The sequence below is a fragment of the Galleria mellonella genome, unplaced genomic scaffold (assembly GCF_026898425.1).
Source record: "Galleria mellonella isolate WM207_F2 unplaced genomic scaffold, CSIRO_AGI_GalMel_v1 utg654, whole genome shotgun sequence".
NCBI classification, from domain to species: domain Eukaryota; kingdom Metazoa; phylum Arthropoda; class Insecta; order Lepidoptera; family Pyralidae; genus Galleria; species Galleria mellonella.
This window is the reverse complement of record NW_026442139.1, coordinates 677,952-702,026: the sequence shown is the minus strand read 5'-3', so window position 1 is coordinate 702,026 and position 24,075 is coordinate 677,952. Positions and strand designations below refer to the sequence as shown.

At 37.5% G+C, this 24,075-nt stretch overlaps 1 protein-coding gene across 1 annotated transcript; it reads left to right on the top strand.

Moving 5' to 3' along the window:
• The first annotated feature begins 1,626 nt into the window (after positions 1 to 1,626).
• On the top strand, positions 1,627 to 23,931 carry LOC113522342 (adventurous-gliding motility protein Z-like). The gene is made up of 17 exons (XM_052900804.1): positions 1,627 to 2,678; positions 5,790 to 5,888; positions 6,855 to 6,980; positions 9,291 to 9,362; positions 11,607 to 11,693; positions 12,396 to 12,536; positions 13,258 to 13,329; positions 13,845 to 13,943; positions 16,301 to 16,366; positions 17,170 to 17,280; positions 18,539 to 18,638; positions 19,142 to 19,260; positions 20,061 to 20,212; positions 21,065 to 21,202; positions 22,084 to 22,378; positions 22,708 to 22,839; positions 23,682 to 23,931. The coding sequence occupies exons 1-17, from the start codon at positions 2,610 to 2,612 to the stop codon at positions 23,760 to 23,762; spliced, it is 1,959 nt and encodes a 652-aa protein (XP_052756764.1). The 5' UTR covers positions 1,627 to 2,609; the 3' UTR covers positions 23,763 to 23,931.
• Positions 23,932 to 24,075: the final 144 nt, after the last annotated feature.

Genomic DNA, 24,075 nt, shown 5'->3' with positions numbered 1-24,075 from the left:
AGGATCATATTTGTCTCTATACCAAAATTTATCATAATCGATCCAGTGATTTAGACATGAAATCAACAAACTTACTTTCACATTTATAGTATTTTTTTATACAACTTAGAATGGCAAACAAACTGACGGACCACCTGATGGAAAGTGGTAACCGTCGCCTATAGACATGAGCAGTACCATGGACATAACAGAGTATACTGTCTCGCCCATGATACCCCCCCCCATGCGTTGCCATTCCTGAGGACTCAGGTGTTATTCCTCTGTACCCAGTAAATTCACGCCATATCGCACCCTTTAAACCGAAACACAGCCATGCAAATACAACTGCTTCACGGTTGTAACACGAATGGGACAGAGGTAACCAAGCAATCGACTTTTGTACAAAGTCTCTCTCTGGTGAGTATTGGTTAGAGTTTACCATTTTACTAAAAAATTTTAGCTACAAAAAGCAGACTTAATATTATATACGTATTCTTTTTTATTAATTTAACTTACCTACCTGTTGAACCGCATGTCTGTCACAACCGTGTCTAATGTGCAAAACCAACAAATTAATATAAACTAAGACATCAAAGGAGGCGTTAAAACTACAAAGTATCAAAAGTTGCTATTTATTGCAGCGCAATGTACAGGTAAACAGAAAATGTATATGGTAAAACGTGCCTACAAATGTTTTAAAGGCAGGCAACCCACAGCCACTTCCCTCGTTTGGCAAATGTTCATGAGCGATGGTAGCCGCTTCCCATCAGATGGATCGTCTGCTTTTTTGCCTCCCTAACAATAAATTAATAGATATATAATTTATTTCCATTACTTACAGCTTACAAATAAATATAGATATATATGTGAAAAAAAGAGAAGACAGACTGGGTACAGAGGAATAACACCTGAGTCCTCAGGAATGGCACCGCATGAAGGGTATCATGGGCGAAACAGTATACTCTGTTATGTCCATGGTACTGCTCATGTCTAGAGGCGACGGTTACCACTTTCTATTAGGTAGGCCGTCAGCTTGTTTGCCATTCTAAGTTATATAAAAAAATTAATAAAAAAAAATACATAAGAGATTTTTCCCTTTCGTGAGTGTGCCATAGTAACACAAAACGGTCACAACTCAGTTTATTGCTTTGTCAAACTTTTTCATTTAAAAAAAAAACTATAGGATATATGAATAAAATAAAATATTTACTGGAGATGCACAGAAAGCAAAGCTGTTAGCTATTGTACCGGGGCGCTAATGTCCAGTGCCGGACTAAGCACGTCACAGGCCCGGGGCGGCAAACCTAAATAAGCCCCGAGTTTAAAAAGTTGATGTAATTTTACTAGCTTTTTATTTAGTCCATGCTTGTTATGTATAAGTGTATATGTATATTTAGTTAAAATCTTACAAGTGAAATTTAAATTAGACTTATTTACTATTTGTTGCACTGATATGACATCGTAACCTTCAAGACAAGAGCATATTTATTTATTTAACTCTTTATTGCACCAAAAACATAAAAATAAACAATGACATATAAACAATTCAAGTGAAATACAGTAGCATGAAGTACAGATTAAAATATACATATAAAGGGACAAAAGGCTGTCGTATTTCGTTCTTAAAGACCAGCAGGACATCTGTAATGTCTCTGGTGTTACATGTGTTCATGTTTGATGGTTGGTAGTCACAATTGGGTGAGCTGCATGCTTGTATATTATAAACATACAAACAGTATGGGTATGGATGAGGAGAATGGAAACATTTGAAGGTCCTCCAGGACTATGTTCCTGGCCCGGATCCGGCCGCCCCTTCCGCCCCCCCCTTAGTCCGGCACTGTTAATGTCTAACTGTGACGAAACACGGAGACGCGTCGGAAACCAACGACGACAAGCGCCGCGCCACTGCTTTGCCACTAATGAACCTATTACACAGGGTGGTATATTTTGTTGAATGAAATTGGAATGCTAGTATCGTTTGTCCTATATGCTTATATAAAAAAAAAAAAAACCAACAATAAAAAGAAAAAATACAATTCATTTTGCTGGTAATAGGAGCTGTCTCAGATAGGGTATATTGTTAGCAATGGAGCTGTTAGACTCCATTACTAACAATCCTTTCCCCTCCATATCTGCTTCCTCCCCACATAGTACGGGTTGGTGTACCAAATATTGTTAAATGAGCCAATAAAGTGCAAAGAGGTAATAAACACATTTCAAGTTTATAGGTAAGGATCAATGGGAATCCTATTCCATATGGGGCACACTCTGTAGACCGTTCGAGCACAGGTTACGAGGCACAAGTGGGCCACGGCTCGGCGCGGTGGCACTTCCGCCACTTCCAAAATGACTATATTTACGACATTACAGAAATAGCGGGCTGCATATGCAGCGGGCCCCGTCTCGAGCAGTCTCCACGCTCGACACCCGCGTCGGGTGCGCGTACGCAACCTTGTTTATTGTATTGCACGCGAACATGTTTACATATTATTATAGTAATGAATGGAGCTGATATAGTTCAGAGTTTGGAACGTGTCAATTAAAGTACACGTAAAAAATAAGTTACTTAACTTACTATTTAATAACTTAGCTTAAAGTTGTAATGTATGTTGTGTAATTTGTAAAAACCAATGAGTGAAATAATGATGTTCAATGGATTGATCATGTGCGGTGATTCGGACACGAGTGACTTTGCGAAAGTGAGTATTTTTTGGCTTCTTTTCAAAACTTTTCAAAAATAATTAGGATTAATCTCACAACATATCAAGTCTTAAAATAACATTCGAATTTCAATTTGGGCATGTTTTTTTTATTGACAATTTTTTGTTTTAATTACATAGGTCTTCCTCGTACCTAGTTGTCTATGATTTTATTCATGTTTATTTTTCACAGTTGATTATTCACAAATTACATCAAAATTATAAACAGTTATTGAGTATTTTTAATGTAACCTGATTACTAGTTACCAATAGACCTAATTAGTATTGATGTATAGTATTAAAGATGCTTTCTTTGCATCTTTTTGTATTATTATATATATTGTTCATTTTGGGTGTACAAAAGTCGATTGCTTATGTACCTCTGTCCCATTCGTGTTTCAACCGTGAAGCAGTTGTGTTTGCATGCCTGTGTTTCGGTTTGAAGGGTGGGATATGGCGTGAATTTACTGGGTACAGAGGAGTAACATCTGAGTCTTCAGGAATGGCAACGCATGGGGGGTATCATGGGTGAGACAGTATACTCTGTTATGTCCATGGTACTGCTCATGTCTATAGGCGACGGTTACCACTTTCCATCAGGCGGGCCGTCAGCTTGTTTGCCATTCTAAGTTGTATAAAAAAGAAAAAATACAAGTCTTACAACTGAATATACCTTTTTCAGTCGTATAATATTTAACAATTACATTAGACACGTGATTCTTAAGCAAAACCAAAACTGACGTAAGTAATTAATACCCGATATTGTTGTACTTATATTAATATTTCTGCGTGGGATCGAGGTCCTAAATTCAGTTCTTGATTGCGTCAATTTCGATGAACTTTTTATTTATTTATATTTTATTGCATTCCATAATGTGGTTGGTAGATAACACTTCAAGTATGAACCATTTTGAGAGAAGAGTGCAACCATGTTTTTTTACTTTTGAAATAGTTGTAATGTAAAGAGAAATTGTAATTATTTATATTTATAATAAGTTTACTATTGTAATCTTTTGGAGGAAACAATAAAGAGTATCTATCTATCTATCTGTCTAGTTAAATAGTTTGTTAATTCATATTATCAATGTTATCCAGTCATTAAAATTGTTTCACATTAGGTACGTATTTTTTGTATTATTATTATTCATTATTTAAATATTGATGTGTATATAATCTTTCATATTGTAAAAGTATTTATTAAATAGTTTAATAATAATTTTTTAAGAACGATATTCAAGTTTCAGTCAAGACTTCCAGAGTTATATCTCGTATGGTTTGTTCTTTGCTTTTTCTGTTTTGTGCTATGGGCTTTTCTATTTAGTTATACCGTTTCATCTATCCGAGAATAGTATAGTCCCGGCTGATCTATTGTCAGAAAAATGTACTTCAATTTATGACTTCCTTTTGTTAGACACAAGTCGTTATGTTTGTCTTCACCGCACCTTGTCGTTAGATTGGATAATGTTATGATTATGCATCTATATTTACTTCGATGGTATTAATGTATTATTATATTGTCGCGGGTATTTGTATCGTGCGGTCGCAACATCGATTTGGTTTAAAAATTAAAAAAATGGTTTTTTTTTATTTTACATGATAGGTATTATCATTTTTAAAATTTATATTTCTTTTTAACCATGTCTATGAATAAACAAATGAATGAATGGTTTATTTTTGCCACAACGTTAAAAGTAACTGACTCGAAGAGATCTAAAATTTGAGAGATAAGTTCAGACTTTGCTAACATTGTTATTAACTTATTGTTGTTACTGTATGTTTTAGTGCAACAAAGAATATATATATTATTTTTAAAACTTATATTAATTTTTAACCATGTCTATGAATAAACGAATGAATGAATGGTTTATTTTTCTCTTCAAAAAACGTTACAATTTGAGGTACAATAAAATATGTGAGAGCAGTTTAGTGAGAGACCGGTGCCTGCAGTTGGTTTTGAAACGACCTGTGTTACAAATCACCAGTGCCTTATCTCTGTGAATTACACAAATATAAGGCAACCAATTAGTGTAATAATACACAGGTAACAATACGGTATTATAAATTGCGAGAATAAACATCAAATTATAATTTAGGTAAAGCTATTTACAAAGTACAGACAGTACAGAATTTAGGTAAAGCTATTTACAAAGTACAGACAGTACAGACTATGTGTGTTTTTGTGTGACTGTGTGTGTGTGATTTTTTTTAATGGATGATAATGGAATGGTAACCCCGCCGGTGCTATCGGTATACACTGGCGGGGCACCAGTGAGGGATGATAGGTGAGGATGAAAGGGCAGGTCAGTTAGCCCATCGTGATGAATACACTTGGAATTCAGCACGATAGTATTTAGGGGCGACCACGAGGAGGTCGACCTGTTAGGGTATATTGTTAGCAATGGGACTGATAATACGCATTACTAACAATCCCCTTCCCCCCTTATGTTTGTGTGATGTCTATATATATATGTGTATAACGGCGATTTTACAAACTCACTATGTTTGCTATTATTTCTAGTTCATATTTGCAGTAAATGGGGTAAAAGTTTCTTAATGTAGTAATTTAAAATATAATCTAAATAATCGTTTTTCAATAATTTTTATGTCGCAACCAGATGGCGGGAGGGAGATTTTGTATAAAAGTCGTTTGCTTGGGCATCTCTGTCCCATTAGTGTTTCTACCGTGAAGCAGTTGTGTTTGCATGGCTGTGTTTTGGTTTGAAGGGTGGGATATGGCAGTGAATTTACAGGGTACGGAAGAATAACACCTGAGACCTCAGAAATGGCAACGCATAGGTTCAGGAATGGTATCATGGGAGAAACAGTATACTCTGTTATGTTCATGGTACTGCTCATGTCTAAAGGCTACGGTTACCACTTTCCATCAGGTGGGCCGTCAGCTTATTTGCCATTCTGAGTTGCATAAAAAAAGATGTTTTTTTTAACTTGCTCTAAAGGTATGAATAGTTTGTACGTCGCATGTTTGAGAAATCAGTTTTCCTTTATGGCTTTAGCTGTAGAAAAACTTGCATCAAATGGACGGCCGTTAACTTCAAAGAACGGTACTAAATGATGCACTTGACCCATCTGTTTGTTATTGTTGTACGCAAGGAGAGCGCGTGCACGTCGAGCGCGGCTGGCAGCGGCGAGTGCGAGGCGGCTGCGCGCGCGCAATATTATCACAACAAACTGCTGGCCACGCTGCAAATTGTGAGTATCGTCACACGTATAACTAACTGCTAATGGAGGTAAGACAAATTTGTTTGTGTTGATTATTTTTTGTTTAATTGTTAAAAAAAATGGTTTACAACTTACATTTCTTGCGATATAAGGGTGTGGCTGTAAAAGCTGTTTTTTTTTTCGTAAATTTATAATATAACATTAATATTTATGTTAGTGTGTATATAATAATCTGAGATACATATAAAATAATTAGCTTTTACCCGCGGCTTTATTCGTATGCGGTATTCAATTTCTTATTCTACAAAATTTCACGTGTCTAACTTCTAAATTGTAATTTCAAAAATGTTGTATGAAATTTCTTCTATTTTGATAAATTTTAAATCGAAAATGAATATATGTAAGGGATTGTATTTTCAAAATTCTTTTCTTATTTATGCAATATTGTGATTCAGTCCGCAAAATTTCCAAATTCTAGATTTAACTGTTTCAACTGTGGGTTGATATATGGGTCAGGCAGTCGATTTGCATCCCCTTTTATGTATAAAGATAATGATGTGGGAGTTTTCTTATGACACTTAGAATGACAAGCACACCGATGATTTGCAGCATCATGGCTTTTACAGAATACACTGTCTTTCCTACGGTAGACATCCCCCATGGGTTGCCTTTCCTAAGGACTATACTATTTCCTGGAAGAGATCGCTTTTCCTGATAAGATCGCCCATTGCTTTCACACTGTGATAAGTTTAATATTGTAATCTTTTGGAGGAAACTGTAAAGAGTATCTATCTATCTATGTATATATCTTAGGTTTCCATACCCTATAATTTTACTGCTGTGATCCAACTTTCAAACCTAAACATAGTAATTCAAACACCTATTTTACGATCGGTGTATCATCTGCTGATTTCTCAGTATCCTTTTGTGGTATATGTCAACGAATGTTGCACCGTTGCTTCGTCATAGCTGATGATCCCCAATGTCTGCGTACAGCTCCGCAACAAGGAGGAAACGGTGCGGGTGCAGAGCGAGAGCCTGCAGCTGGCGGAGGCGCGCATCGCTGCACTTACAGAGCGCGCCGCCGCCCTCCGCGCCGATCTCAACGCTAAAGCGCTCGAGGTGATTACGGTTTCCCGTTAACATTATAAACTAACCAGATGGAGACTTTGTACAAAAGTCGATTGCTTGGGTATCTCTGTCCCATTCGTGTTTCAACCGTAAAGCAGTTGTGTTTGCATGGCTGTGTTTCGGTTTGAAGGGCGGGATATGGCGTGAATTTACTGGGTACAGAGGTATAACACCTGAGTCCTCAGGAATGGCAACACATGGGGGGTATCATGGACGAAACAGTTAACTAAGAAACAGACTCTGTTATGTCCATGGTATTGCTCATGTCTATAGGCAACGGTTACCACTTTTTATCAGGTGGGCCGTCAGCTTGATTACCATTTTAAGTTGTATAAAAAAAAAATCTCGTGGCTTTGTCCGCGTGAATCGATACATAAGTGTGTACATCCTATGTGTTAACTAAGAATAATCTAAACTAATCTAACCGTATCAAAAATGGGGGAAACGTAATGGTAATGTGGACTACCAGTCCCGTTGCTGGCAATATACCCCGTCAGGTCAATCTCCACGTGGTCTGTAAACCATCGTGCTGAATTCCTGGTGTATTCATCACGATTGGCTAACTGACCTGCCTTTTCATTCTCACCTATCATTCCTCACTGGTGGCCCGCCAGCGTATACCGTTAGCGCAGGCGAGTATAATGTTATCATTACATTATCATCCATAAAAAAAACCGTATCAAAATTTAATTTAAATCTGTTTAGTAGTTTTTGAGTAACAAACATTTATCCATTCATTGTTACACACTTTTGCATTTATAATATACAATAGGAGGGGGGAAAGGGATTGTTAGTAATGGACACTAAGAATCCCATTGCTAGCAATATACCCAACCAGGTCGACCTCCTCGCGGTTCCCCCTGGAAACTATCATGATGAATTCATCATGATGGGCTAACTGGCCTGTTTTCATCCTCATTGATCACCCTTCACTGGTGCCCCGCCAGCGTAACCCGTTAGCGCAGGCGGGGTTACCACTCCATATTCATCTAATAAAAAAAATATACAATAGGATTTATAGAATAAGTAGGTGAGTTTGGATATTTGTTCCGGATGAGATTTGGTACATCACAGAAAGATCATAAAATTGTCGTCGATTAGCACAAGAAAGCAGAGTTTTTGGCCGTGTCTCGGCATAGAATAGGCCACCTCTTCCTTTCCCGTGGGTGTCGTAAGAGTCGACTAAGGTACAGAGAGGGAGTGGCAGTAGCATCTTTCTTAAAACATCTCTAAAGCCTGACTGCGGTTGCCAGTCTGCCTGCCAAGCGTGGTAACTACTGGCAAGCCCCTTTATTTATTTATTTAGGATCACCAAGGGGGAGGCTTATGTTCAGCAGTGGACAGTTAAAGGCTGATATGATGATGATGATGATGAATATACGTGGGCAATTCTCTTGCATATTCACTTTAAACAAAAACTTCATATTTCTAAGATGACAAAAATCATACATACACACATACATACATATCTGTCACGCCTGTCTCCCATTAGGGTAGGCAGAAACAATGGAACGCCAAATGTTTCGATTCAAACGAACCTCTTTCCTGTCTTCTACATTCATCAATCTTTTCATACACGCTCGCCAGTTACGGGTACTTTTAATTTGGCCCTTCTTCAGCACGTCGCCTATTTGGTTGACATACGTCCGTCTAGGGCGGCCCCTACCGATATCTCCATTCATTCTTGCTCAATAAATCTCTTTCGTAATTCTTCTTTCATCCATCCTCTCCAAATGACAAAACCAACGCAACATTTCTTTTTTCCATGACAAAAATCATAAAATATGGTTCATTTAAGGGTAAGCGGGTACCAAGGCCCATTCATGAGGAATGTCTGTAAACTGGGGTCGACTATCATTCGCGCTTTGCCAACCCTTGTTACATGAAGAACTTGATTCACAAAATCCAGTATTTTTATTACCATATCTCACTCTCCAATTTAAAATACAATATTCAAATTAGATTATTGTAAAAAAACTTGAAAATGAATTGTGTTTTCGATTCACTTGGTTTTTTTTTTGCATATGTTACGAGACATCTTTGCCACCATATTAATTTTGCCAAAAACGATAATCGCATTTCGAGGAAAATCTTAAATTATATGCAAAATAAATGATGTGTGAAGTGATACAGTTTAAAAACTATTTTTAGGAATAAAGCTAAACTACAAGGAAACGAAGTATTTGTTGTCGCAACAGCGCAATTTAGAATTTGGGTCGTTTCCTGCAAAAACAAAATGGATGGAACGCGTTCGGCGTGTGATGAAATCGAATGATACGCTAATGAATCGTTTGTTCCCAGCTGCGGACGTTGCGGGACGTTGTCGACGCGAAGACGGACAAGAATGACGCGTCGGTCACCACCGAGATACAGGTCTTTTTTTTGGATGATGGTAATAGAATTGTAACTCTACCTGCGCTAACGGTATACGCTGACGGGGCACCAGTAAAGAATGATAGGTGAGATGAAAAGGCAGGTCAGTTAGCCCATCGTGATGAATACGCCAGGAATTTAGCATGATGGTTTTCAGAGGGACCACGTAGAGGTCGATCTGACAGGGTTTATTGCTAGCAATGGAACTGGTAGCTCGCATTACTAGCAATGTCTTCCTCCTCGGAGATACAGGTCAGGTGGTGGCGATTCCTTTATTTATATTATTCTCCTTGAACATATTACTCACTGTCATCTAGTCGCATCAAACTAGGCGAAGCATTTTTTTTAATACGTGAAAATGAAATGTAGACCTCACCCGCGCTACTGGTGTACACTGACGGGGCGTCAGTGAGGAATGGTAGGTGAGGATGAAAGCAGGTCAATTAGCCCATCGTAACGAATTAACCATTATGATTCTCATGGGGAACCTCGTGGATATCATTAATCTTATATTCTAGCAATGGGGCAGTCAGATCCCAAATAATAATTTTTGCCCCCCCCCCCTCCCTACTAATTAGAGCTTGTACTACGAATAGTAGGCTATTGATAGATATATTTAAACTTTTTTTTTTTTTCATAAATACATATACGAAATAACTACGAATTTTAATTTACAAAAATTTGTTAAAATGTTCGAATTTAAATATTATATATTTAATATGTTTGTAGCTCAAACAGGTACAAACGATTGTTCGGATTTGAATGAAATTCGACACACTGGTAGGTTATTGACACGTAGGATAGTTTACACTGATTCACGTGGGCTAAACCATGCGATTATTTACTGCTAAACACAGCTGAACATATGCCTCCCCCCCTCGCCCCCTTAAGGGGCGTTTTGCCAGTAGTTATTATTAAGTTCCTTTAGTGGCCTCTTACGACACCCACGGGAAAGGAAGGGGAACCGTGGGACACAGCTAGTAAATTATAATATGATTTTTGAAAAATATCTGTAATTAAATATTTGACCAGTAAAACATATATTACTTATTAATTGTTAAATAAAATAAACCAAACGTCAATTGACATTCACATATGCGTCGACGTAGCAGACATAGATGGGGCAGGTGTTCGTGTCATGGGACGCTCGGCGGAAATCCTGCGTTTCATATCTACAAAAAGATTTTAAACTCGACCTGCTTTATGCCATCACAACGTCCCGTGACGGAGATTAAATTTTACAGATTGTTATATTTTGTTTAATTAGTGTTAAAAATAAATATAACTAATTAATTATCGAATCTGAGAAGATGTATTTTTTTTATATTTTAAAATTAGTGTAATAAAAATGTAAGTACTTTTTAAATTAAATACTAACATATGTATAATATCGTCATAGTCGTAGAATACCGACGGATCTGACGAATATTATATATATAGATCCGTCAGTATTCTACCACTATGACGATATAGTATGAAAAGAAAGAAACCTTTTAGATTTTTAAAACTTACAGTTTTTTTTATTATTAATTAAAAATAAACATGATTTTATTTTCAAATTTAAATTATTAAATATAACTACTAAATTACAGTCAAGATGGTTGCACGCATCTGTTTCTAGAGCAGTCCTCCCTCCTTGAAATGTTATAAAGAGTTGATTCTTATTGAGCAATTTTATTATTGAAGAGAGTGATATTTTGGTTAGTAAACGTAGTAATGTATTTAAAATATTTTTTTTATACAACTTAGAATGGCAAACAAGCTGACGGCCCACCTGATGGAAAGTGGTAACCGTCGCCTAAAGACATGAGTAGTACCATGGACATAACAGAGTATACTGTTTCGCCATGCATTGCCATTCCTGAGGACTCAGGTGTTATTTCTTTGTTCCCTGTAAATTCACTGCCATATCTCACCCTTCAAATCTAAACGCAGCCATGCAAACACAACTGCTTCACGGTAGAAACACGAATGGGATAGAGGTGCCCAAGCAAATGATTTTTGTACAGTCTTCATTTATTAGATGTATATTGATATTTTTTTTTATACAACTTAGAATGGCAAACAAGCTGACGGCCCACCTGATGGAAAGTGGTAACCGTCGCCTATAGACATGAGCAGTACCATGGACATAACAGAGTATACTGTTTCGCCCATGATACCCCCCATGCGTTGCCATTATATTGTATTATATAATATATAATCTAATAATAAGTACTGATTATAATCACCGGTTCTTTGTAGGAGGCAGAAAAACAAAAGAGCATTGTTCATACATTGCAGAACAACTTGTCTGTGATCGAGGAACTTTATCGAGAATGCTTCTATGAGGTAAGAGATTAGTACTTCATAAATCATTAATTAGATGATACTCCTATTTACAACTGTGGCTTATAATGGTTACTGATAGGGTGAAAGGGATTGTTGGTAATGGAGACTAAGAATCCCATTGCTAGCAATATACCCAACCAGATCGAGCTCCTCGCGGTTCCCCCTGGAAACTATCATGGTTAGTTCCTGATGAATTCATCATGATGTGCTAATTGGCCTGTTTTCATTCTCATCTATCACTGTTAAAGTAGCTTATTTTGGTACTTCAAGTATAAAACTTGTTTATGATAGTAAAATTACAGTAGATACAGGAGAATAGAATATTAATTCTCAATAATGGCAACGTAAGAGGTCAAATTATAAGCTTTACAATGTATTTTGATGGTGTTGGTTTGACCATCAATCTATGGTACTGTTTTTATGCAATTTAAAATGGCAAACAAGCTGACGGCCCACCTGTTGGAAAGTGGTAACCGTCGCCTATAGACATGGGACCATGGACATAACAGAATGTACTGTTTCGCCCATGATACCCCCTGTGTGTTGCATTTCCTGTTTCCATTACCCAGAAAGTAGATTGATTCATTTTGAATTCCAAGCAGGTTTATTTATTATTTAAGTCCTTTGCTCTTTACGGTGAAGCTTTTACCAAGTAAAAAAGCAGTAAAAAATATACAAAGTTTTATATTTGTACAATTGTAGACAGCAAAACAGGAGGAACTAATAGAGATGCTCCGTAAATCGTGCCTGGACGTGAGATTGATGGACCGGGAGAAAGCGGAGCAGATCGGTCGGCTGCAAAGCGTAATTTACACACAGAAGTGGTCACTAGAACGATGCCAGGTGAGACCTGAGGGCCTACCATAAAATGTTTTCCGAAATTTCGGAGGCAAACAAAACACAAATTTGTTGTCGAATGTTAAAATTTCATAATACATGCCGTTTGGAAAAATTAAAAATGTTAAAATATCGTTCCTTTGGACTTTTATGATAGGATGTATGACGAACGAAATGTTAAACTCCATTTATTGGTCCGATTTTGGTATAAACAAAAACACGAAATTGAGTCCGAAATTTCGGAATTTCATTTCATGGTAGACCCGCAGCTATTGTCAATGGATGTAATTTCTATAAATAATCAACATCACCTGTCATTATTCAGCTGTTGATTGCTCATCCTTCTGCATAGGTTTAATGATGACCATAGATGTTTAAAATTATGCTTTAAATAACGATACTATTTAAATAGTTTAATGTAATAATCTCTTTTACCATGATTGTATTTCAAAAGACTTTTAGGAAGGCAGGTGATTGAGAAAACAATTAGGAAACTGTCTTCATCAAATCACTTTATTTATTAGGTTATTTTAGTTAGGGGTGTAAAAAACGACGGATGGAAAGAAGATCAAAATGTTGAGATTTTTTTGGCAACATGGGGATAGAACGCTTCATTCCTTTATTTCCGTCGTGTCTTGTCTTTGAATATTAATCGCTCCTTGCATCCTGGATGTATTGGTCTTTATTTTACTTCTCTAACGGTATAATATTAAATTTTATTTTACAGAACATAGCAACGGAGGTGGACAGCTTAAAAGTGGAGATATCGAATTTCTTGAACAGTTCCAACAACGATTCGGTATTATGATGTACTTCTAGCTACACGAAAAGTAACAGTTTGGTGTGTTTATACTAATTTAGAAATAACAGTGTTTGCATGCTTGTATAATATGAAAAGATGAAGATGTTGTAAAATAACTTCAAGATGGTAAACGACTTTACTTGGTTTGACCATAACTTGAAGATATAGATTTCAAAAGCTGAGAAAACAGAGAATTATAGAGCGTCATCAAATCATTTCTGCAGAGTTTGTATTATGAGATTATTGATGAGTTCTTTTGTACACTGAGATTAAGCGAAAAAATTAAAAGAAAATATCTGAATTTATTTTTTTATGACAGTTACATTTAAATAGATTCGTGCCTTATATGCCTTAGATGGATCTATGGATGGATTATCCTTTATATAAAGTGTGATTCTACAACAATAAATTTTTTATCAAAAATATTTCACATAAGTTTGTCAGTTTCGTGGCTTGTAAATATTGATGAAAATAAAGTGCTGAGCATGACACGTGGCGTTTTATTGGGACAGGGGATGTGGGAGCGGTGCGAGGATTCCCTCACGACGGAGGTCAGCGAGGAGCTGCACGACATTACCGAGCAGCTGCTGCAGCTTAGAGCTATGCTCACAGTATGTCCTCAAGTAGTTGCATGTATAAATAAATAAATATAAATATATACGGACAAATCACACAGATTGAACTAGCCCCAAAGTAAGTTCGAGACTTGTGTTATGGGATACTAACTCAACGATACTATATTTATAATAGATACATATATAGATAAACATCCAAGACCCAGGACAATCAGGAAAAGATCGTTTTCCATCATGACCTGGCCGGGAATCGAACCCGGGGCCTCCACGTCGCAGGCAGGCGTGTTGACCGCTGCGCCATGGAGGACGACAAATGAATGAGTGATTGTTACATGTATGAGTGATTGTTACATGTGACATGTATGAGTGATTGTTATATCTGTAGTTACAAGTGCTGTACAATCCCATCACGCGCCTGATTCTAAAGCTAAGATACTTTGTGTTACGAAAAACCAGGCAACGAATATCTGTAGGCACAACCATAACCACGCAACCATACCCAGACCCGAATTATTTGATAAAAGTACGTTTTCCAAATTCACCCGATCGGGAATTTGAACTAGGAGCTCATTTATGCAAACGTCACGGACGTAGTCATCCTTAACCTAGTCCTTTACCTTTTTTATTGCTACTTACTGTCGGGTAGTTACAGGATATTTTAACTTATATTAATTGGCACCTCAATATTCTTTAGTATCCCGAAGATATTTCAATCTGCAGTCATTAATCTTTCACACATCGTTTTGTAGTCGCAAAAAAACATTACAACAAAGTACTTATCACCGAAGTGTATTGGGAGTGTGTATAGTAGTCTACGTATCTGTGTATAGTAGTACATAGTCTGTTTCAATAAGACGATAAAAAGATGACCAAGTTTTACCAAGTTATATATATATATATATATATATATATATATATATATATATATATATATATATATATATATATATATATATATATATATATATATATATATATCCTACACACACTTACACAATGTACATGTACATGTATTGTCATAAGTTGTAATGTAAATAAATAAATTTAATACGTAACCTTTAGTAAGTTTCCTGTGTCATCGTACGTCAGACTCAATAACCATAGTATAAATTATTCGTAAATATACTGGCCGAGAACTATCAAAAATTTATTTATTTATTTATTCATTAGTAGAAATATGTGTACATGGCGGACTTAATGCTAAAAGCATTCTCTCCCAGTCAACCATAGGCAAGTGTCAGAATACTCGAATGTGGTACTAGTAATTATTGATATACATACATACTAAAATTACATATATATATATTGGATTTTAATGTTGATTAAGCATCGGCAGATTGTTTTATGGCCGGATCAACTACTTGTTTGTTCCCAAATTCATTAAGTTTTAATGAAAAAGACTGTATGTAGCACCTGTCCTTATCTTTGTATGGACGTGTGTATATACAAATTTCTTATATTGATGAATTTTTTTCTCCCTTGAGGATATTAATGTCAATTTTTGCAGCCATATACGTATTAGAGAAACCAGGCGAAATACATATCTCAATCTGTATCACGCGCTACCCTGGAAAAGATTTATGAATTCATGTTTTCCTATGCGTGCATTTTAAGTTATCATTTCAATAATTTAAGACTTTGTTGCACAAGAAACAGTCTTCATAGCGGCAAAACCAATTTTGGTTTAAAAACAAAATTATTAAAGCGATTTCGATAAAACTTCCTTGAGATTAATTTAAAAATATATGCTTTCATATAAAAAAAGAATTTTTTTGAATCAGTTTATAAATGACGGAATTATGACGATTTAAAAAATTTCAAATTTCAAAAAGGGTACAATCGAATTAAGGATTGAAAAAAGGGAAGTTTTTTGAAGTTAGTTAAAAATAGAAATGCACCAACGTAGAAAACTCTACTCCTTAGGATAGAATCATAGTTGTATGTCGAATTCAGAAATAGAAACTTGGAAAAATACTATTCGTAAATGCTCAATTAAAACGAATCAAATTGAACAATAAATCAATAAAATTATCATGTTTAACAAAAATACGTTTCGAAGAACACCTTTCTTTTGAAATCAGTTGGGAATGGTTTCACTTTCGCATATACATATGTCCTTGTAAGTCGTAGTAAGCCTTGTTTTCCGAACATTTCGAATTCTTTTTAATTTCCAATTTTTACTAACTCATTATAAAATGTTGTGATCTTCCGCTGTTTTGCTTTATTCGTACTTATAATAATAACTACTATAGGATTATATTATCTGTTATAAAATTAATTTCAGCTAACTCCCACTAGCATGTCTCTAATGCTTTTAGTTTTGTCTTACCCACGTATAAATTAAACGGCGATAAAGTCATAAATTTAAAGCTAATTACGAATCATTATTATAGGGGGATTGTACCTGCGGATTGGAGGAAGAAAACATGAGATTGAAACGTGAGAACGAAGCAATCGAGGTTAGTACAGCTTGGATTACCGATGACCAATGTCTTACGAGCACTATTCTATTTGATCCACTGAAATTCTGTAGAGATGTTGCCTCACTATCCATCTTTTATCGAATGTATTACGGATTCTGTGTTGGAGTTTTAATACTGGCTGTTGACACAGAGGTTTTTTAGAACAATGTATAATTTTTAAGTTTGTTCTATGTCAGATTTTTATAAGACTCGTATCTCGTATCGTTTTTTTTTCACTAAACTAATTATTTTATATCTCAAATACATAATTATATGTTTTATTACTGCATCTTGCTATTTACAACATTCTGAGGGATTGTTAGGTTTGAAATTTTACATAAACTAAAGTTTTATCCCGACCAAGTCTAAGTATAGAAGGCATAAAATTATTTTTTTCTCCGAGTCATGTTACATTGGAGAAATTTTCAGTTTCACTGGTACAAAAAGGGTGGGGGACAAAGATTGTTAGTAATGGGGTCAAATAGCCCCATTACTAGCAATATACCCTGTCAGTTCGACCTCCACGTGATTCTCCCTGGAAACCATCGTGGTTAATTCTAGTTGAATTCGTCAGGATGGCTTAACTGACCAGCTTTCATCCTCATTAGTGAACTGGTGCCCCGCCATTGTATACCATAGCGCAGACAGAGTTACTATACCATTATCACCCAATAAAAAAAAAAAATTGGGTACAAAAAGGGTTGTAAGAGAATGTTAATATTTTAGATTTCATACAGGACAGAAATTCGTGATGCTCTTGTTTTATTTTTATTAAACTTACACATTTATTATTATTGCAGGCACAAAATGGAGAGCTCCGGCAACGGATATGCGACTTGGAAGCGTCGTTGTCAGACAAGGAGAAAGTAGACACACGGTACCAGATGCAGTTAGAGGAGAAGGAAAAGGAGGTACTTTCTTTTTAAAAATCACTGTTACGGCTTTTGTGTCGTGCATCTCGCTCGCACATTCCAGCGCGTTGTCTGTGACAGCTGCCACTTTTTATAGCTTTAATTGTCAGTACAGCTACGATCGTCCCACCGTATATCCAGCCAGGCAAAAATAAGTATCTTACTGTCCAACCACCATCTTGCAATATTAGTTAGATATTTTATTCTTTTTGCAAAATATTGTACCTAATAAAATTAGTCTTTTATTCTTTTTTTTTATTTTAATTACGACAACTACTTGTGACATGTAAAATTCATTCCAACCTTGATTCCAGACATATTTCTATCAAACAACAGTATATACCAGAGGGAGACTTTGTACAAAAGTCGATTGCTTGTGTACCTCTGTCCCATTCGTGTTTCAACCGTAAAGCGGTTGTGTTTGCATGGCTGTGTTTTCGGTTTGAAGGGTGGCATATGGCGTGAATTTACTGGGTACAGAGGAATAACACCTGAGTCCTCAGGAATGGCAACGCATGGGGAGTATCATGGGCGAAACAGTATACTTCTGTTATGTCCATGGTACTGCTCATGTGTATAGGCGACGGTTACCACTTTCCATCAGGTGGGCCGTCAGCTTGTTTGCCATTCTAAGTTGTATAAAAAAAAATCATTGATGTTTATTAGCGATACGAGTAGTTGGGATTTGCATTCAAGTGAACAATAATTTCGTTTGGGGGGAAAGGGATTGTTAGCAATGGAGTTTGACAGCCCCATTGCTAGCAATATGCCCTATTTGGTCGACCTTCACGTGGTTCCCCCTGGAAAGTATCGTGAATAATTCTTGTTGAATTCGTTACGATGGGCTAACTGACCTACTTTGGGGAGAAAGGGATTGTTAGTAATGGAGACTGAGAATCCCATATACCTAGCTAGCAATATACCCAACCAGGTCGACCATTTCGCGGTTCTCCCTGGACACTATCTGAGTTAATTCCTGATGAATTCATCATGATGGGCTAACTGGCCTGTTTTCATTCTCATCTATCACCCTTCGCCGGTGCTCCGCCAGCGTATCTCGTTAGCGCAGGCAGGGTTACTATACCATTTTCACTCATCAAAAAAAAACTGACCTACTTCATTCTCGCCTATCATCCTTCTCTGGTGCCCTGCCGGTGTATACCGATAGCGTGTGTGGAGCTACCATTCCATTATCATCCATTAAAAAAAATTTCGTTGTCATTTCAATTTGAGTAAAAAATGAATAACGTAATTACAGTTGGAGAATGTTCGAGACCAATTGAAGGCGTTGAATGACAGCTTGACAGAAAAGAGCACAATGTGTGACACCCTCACCAGACAGATCCTGCAGACTCAAGGTAACAATCGTTATGATTTGAACAGTTCTTTCACCCATACAAAGCTGCATTATCAGTTAGTAAAATGGATTGTATATTATTAAAAAAAAAAAAAAAAAACCGTGCGAAGCCGCTTCGGGCCGCTAGTTCTTTATATATTTGTACTAGATGTCCCATACGTGTTTCAGCCGTGAAGCAGTTGTGTTTGCATGGCTGTGTTTCGGTTTGAAAGGTGGGATATGGCAGTGAATTTACTGGGTACAGAGGAATAACACCTGAGTTCTCAGGAATGGCAACAAATGGTGAGTATCATGGGCGAAACATTATACTTCTGTTATGTCCATGGTATTGCTCATGTCTTTTAGGCGACGGTTACCATTTTTTATCAGGCCGTCAGCTTGTTTGCCATTCTAAGTTGCATAAAAAAAAACAAAAAGATGTATAAAGTAGAAGTAGCAGATGTATCTAAATTATTTAATTTAAAAACATGAGGGTATTTATTTATTTGTTGTTTTTTACTGCAGTGTTGCTAAGCGACAAAACAGCGGAGTTGCAAGAAGTTCAGCGACAGTGTAGCGCACGCGAAGAGGAACTACAGAAGGTGCAGGAGGAGTTGGACAAAGCAAATAACGTCATCAAGGAGGTATGGTTGCATATTTCTATTGAGAATTGTATCGAAAGATACTTAGACCGAACTGAGACCAAAATTGGTATTTAGATGCATTTGCATCGTTTGCCTTTTGGATTTGTGTCTGAAAATTGTATAGCAACAGTATTTGATGTGGAGAGGGAGACTTTGTACAAAAGTCGATTGCTTGGGTACCTCTGTCCCATTCGTGTTTCAACCGTGAAGCAGTTGTGTTTGCATGGCTGTGTTTCGGTTTGAAGGGCGAGATATGGCGTGAATTTACAGGGTACAGTGGAATAACATCCGAGTCCTCAGGTATGGCAACGCATGGTAGGTATCATGGGCGAAACAGTATACTCTGTTATGTCCACGGTACTGCTCATGTCTATAGGCGACGGTTACCACTTTCCATCAGGTGGGCCGTCAGCTTGTTTGCCATTCTAAGTTGTATAAAAAAAAAGTTAAAAACCTATGCAGGTTTTTGAGGGTACTGACCTTTTTGGATGCTAATCAATCGACGACAACGATTAATATTAATTCTAAAAAGTAGCGAGAGACATATATAAAAGAGATATATAAGAAATAGTGTGGCAACACATTAGCTCAGTACTGCAGGCTAAATTAGCAATTAATAAATCTTTTATATTACCTATTTTTTATTTTTTTTACTTTTTTAATTTTTTTACTGTACACACTGACATAAATATGACTTATAACCATGGCAGAAAACGAGTAGGTCAGAGTTATGCAAACGGTTCTGTATGAAGTCTTCCCATGATTTTCTCCATCTATTTACGTTGATGTGACGTCACCAGAGCGGGGAGATCCGTGGCGAGGTGACGCGGCTGTCGTGGCAGGTGCGGCGCTGGCGCGAACAGCTGGCCTGCAGCGAGCGCCGCACCGCCGCGCTCGACGCGCAGCTGCAGCACGCCAGGGACCACTGCCGCGAAGTACACGCCTGCTACAGGTACCACCGACTCGCACACACATACATAAGACCTTTGGAAGGAAATTATCTTCGATCCTTTATTAGTATATATATGTGTACATGGCGGACTTAATGCTAAAAGCGTTCTCTCCCAGTCAACCATAGGGAAGTGTCAGAATACTCGAATGCGGTACTAGTAATTATTGATATACATACATACTAAAATTACATATATAAATGAATAAATATATATAAATAACAAATATTGTTACACATATATGATATATACTATATTATACATGAAATTGAGAATAATATAAAGCACTTACTGCTCGGATAAAGTAAAAAAGTGAGCGTGAACGTTTTTTTTTAAAGACGGTTTAGTCGGTAGTCTCTTAATGGCATCAGGAAGCGCGTTCCAGAGCCGTGAAGAATGTACGAGAAAAGAATTTGAAGCGAAACCAGTTTTTTTTTGGTGGATGAAAATGGAATGGTAACCCCATCTGCGCTAACGGAATACGCTGGCGGAGCACCAGTGAAGGGTGATCGATGAGAATGAAAACAGGTCAGTTAGCCCATCATGATGAATTCATCAGGAATTAACCATGATAGTTTCCAGGGGGAACCGCGAGGAGGTCGACCTAGTTGGTTATATTGCTAGCAATGGGATTTTTAGGCTCCATTACTAACAATCCCTTTCTCCCAGCGAAACCAGTACGGTGAGTATAATATCGAGTGTATGTATTATATTAGCAAGAGTAAATTCCTTTAGGTGTCATCATCACCATACAGCCGTTACCTGTCTCCTGCTGTATATAGGCATTTAGGTGTAAGTGTCCAAATATGAATGGACCGAATAGTGAATGATGGACCTTCCAACGTTTGGCACAGGGAAAAGATGCAGTGTGCCCGCGAGCTGCAAGCGCAATTAGAAGAGGCGCACGAGCGCGGCGGGCGGCTGTGCGAGCAGGCGCGGCGCGCGCTCGCCGCCCTGCGGCCCTGGCTGCGGCGCCTGCGCGCGCGCCACAGGTCACCTCTCCGACACCTCACACTACACATTTACACCACTCGCCACGCTTGCTGACATGCGACACTGAGTGTAAGGGGGGAAAGGGATTGTTAGTAATGGAGATTAAAAATCCCATTGCTAGCAATATACCCAACCAGGTCGACCTCCTCGTGGTTCCCCCTGGAAACTATCATGGTTTGTTCCTAAAATTCAAAATTCAATTCAAAATTCAAAAATCATTTATTCATGTAGGACATTTTAGCCGCTTATGAACGTCACTATCATGGTTTACATTTTATATTTTTCTACCGATTCCTGATGAATTTTTTTTTTTTTTTTTTTTTTTTTTTTTTTTTTCATCATCATGATGGGCTAACTGGCATGTTTTCATTCTCATCGATCACCCTTCACTGGTGCTCCGTCAGCGTATCCCATTAGCGCAGGCGGGGTTACCATTCCATTTTCATCCACCAAAAAAAAAAAAAAAAGACCCTGGGTGTAATGCATGCGAGCACAGCACAGGACCGCCCCACGACACCCGCTCGACACTTGACACTTGACATTCGCACTATACGTCACGCTTGCCACCGTGTGCCACTGGGATTAGCACATGCGGGCACGGTACCATAACACCCGTTTGACACTTGATATTCTCACTACTTGTCACGCTCGCTGCCGTGTGGCACTGGCAGTGGCGCATGCGGGCACGATATAGGGCCACACCACAACACTCACTTGACATTCTCTCACTACTTGTCACGCTCGCTGCCGTGTGGCACTGGGAGTAGCGCATGCGGGCATGGCACAGGCCCCTCACCCGACACTCGACTCTCACACTACTGGTTACTGCGTTAATGATGTCTAACTAACACATTTCGTAAATTTATTTATATTTGTTTAGTGAACAAGAGGAGAAGATCCAAGAACAAGAGGCCCTGATCGATATGCTACAAAAGCGATTGCAAGAGTCACCGAACTTTCAACAGAGCAACAACCGTAGCCGGTCTTGTTGTTCAAAATGCATTTGTTGGCGAGAGAGGGCTACGTCCACCGGGACCTTTACGTGTCCTCTCAGAACGGAGGAGAGATGGTGCGATCTGGGGAGACTGAATGCGAGTGAGATAGCGAGCGGCTCGTCTGCACCCGTGCCACCAAAGAGAATGCTCAGAAAGAAAGCCCCATCGTGTCCCGACAGAGTGAGTGTGAATTAAAATAATACAGCCAAAAATTTTTATAAAATAAATAGGCAATTTTTATAGAGCAAACAACATGGTTTTTCAGTTTAGTTTCCATCAATTTAATATTTAAAATATAATTTCTGTTGTTTTATTACATGATATTTCGATGTTTGTTATTAAATCGCAAATGGTTGACAAACAGATGGGAATGAGGTATGCAACGTAGGATGGACCATATCCGAAATTTAATTAATTTAGCCAAACGAAACAATATAAATAAAGTTGTCGCAAGGTTTTGTCAGTGTAAATGATTATACAAGATTATAAGTGATGTCATGGGTACACAGCGACGTAGCCGCGGCCGCGTGCGCGAGGCGGCCGTGCAGCGGCCCGTGCGGTGCGACGTCGCTACGGATTCGGACAGCGTGCCGCCACGTTCGCCCGACTACGTGCCACGCTCGCCTTTTGACACGCTACCGGTTAGTGTGAATATGCATAGTTGGCTGATAGAAAACGTCGTAAATTGTACATCGGCACTAGCCTTTTTATATTGTTAGCATTAAAGTCACATAAATAAGTTATTTGATATAATTATTCTGATGTGCCACTCTAGAATAAAAGCAAACAAGTTCTCAATTAGGTAGAAAATTCAGTCACTTCGAAACTGATTTGGAAAATTCTATTTTTATCTGAAATGATATATTTATAAATTGGCCCCATAGAATTTTATCAAAATCCGTTCACTAGTGTAGTTTTGACTAGTTTTGTCAGAAAAGTAATCTATTTTACTCATCTTCAACGTTCTTTTAAAGTATTTTACTCATGAAATCTACTTTGACTATAAACATTCGCTTACTGGAAATTGTGGTGGGCATGATAAGATTTTGTTGCACCAAGTACCAAACGATATTATTTTGTATATATTTTACAATTCTTTCGATTTTTATTTATTACAAGTATGATCTATTTTATTAATCGAAAAAGTACATGGAGGATTATTTATCGTAATAAATTTCATTCATAATATGAAACTTATAAACTTATAAAGAGGGATTTTTTTTATTTTTTGTTTGTAATGGATGGTCTCAAAAATATTAAAGCGATTTTAAAAAGTCATTCATCTATAAAATACGTATTATCAACGAAAAATATGGGTTGAATTTTATTTAAAAATAATAGGGAACAACTCCTCTTGTCCATGCGAAGCTGGGACAGGTCGCTAGTCGTTTGTATAGAAATAAATATATTTTATTAAAATAGGTGATTTCTTATATGTGTTGATGATTATATGCAAATTAATCATTGTTTCGTATGTGGACAGCGGTCGGTGTCGCCGAGCGAGGCGGTGCTGCAGCGAGTTGAGCGGCTGCAAGCGCTGTGCGGCCATCGGCCTCACACATAACTAACACCTCGGCTAGCGATACATTTAGTGTACTTTCAGCCGCATGAATGTCTACTAACACGAACAAGCAATATGGACCAACTGTAGAAAATATGAAATGCAGTGTTGCCGATCCTCCGCCAACTGAAGATCGGGACGCGGATGATAGATAGATAATTTATTTGCATTACTTACACACAAATACACAAATAATACAATACAAACATACACAAAAGTAATACACACATATGGTTGTGTTTCACAGGCAACCGTGTGAAAGCGTTTACTGGGTACAGAGGAATAACACCCGAGAGATAAAAGAATGAAAAACAAA

What these genes read in the sequence shown, in the direction of transcription:
- LOC113522342 (XM_052900804.1), top strand. Translation starts at nt 2,610, where the DNA reads ATGAGTGAAATAATGATGTTCAATGGATTGATCATGTGCGGTGATTCG. An exon ending in TAGAGGAGAAGGAAAAGGAG is followed by an intron (nt 17,281 to 18,538) that starts GTACTTTCTTTT and finishes ACGTAATTACAG; the next exon opens with TTGGAGAATGTTCGAGACCA. An exon ending in CCCCATCGTGTCCCGACAGA is followed by an intron (nt 22,379 to 22,707) that starts GTGAGTGTGAAT and finishes ATGGGTACACAG; the next exon opens with CGACGTAGCCGCGGCCGCGT.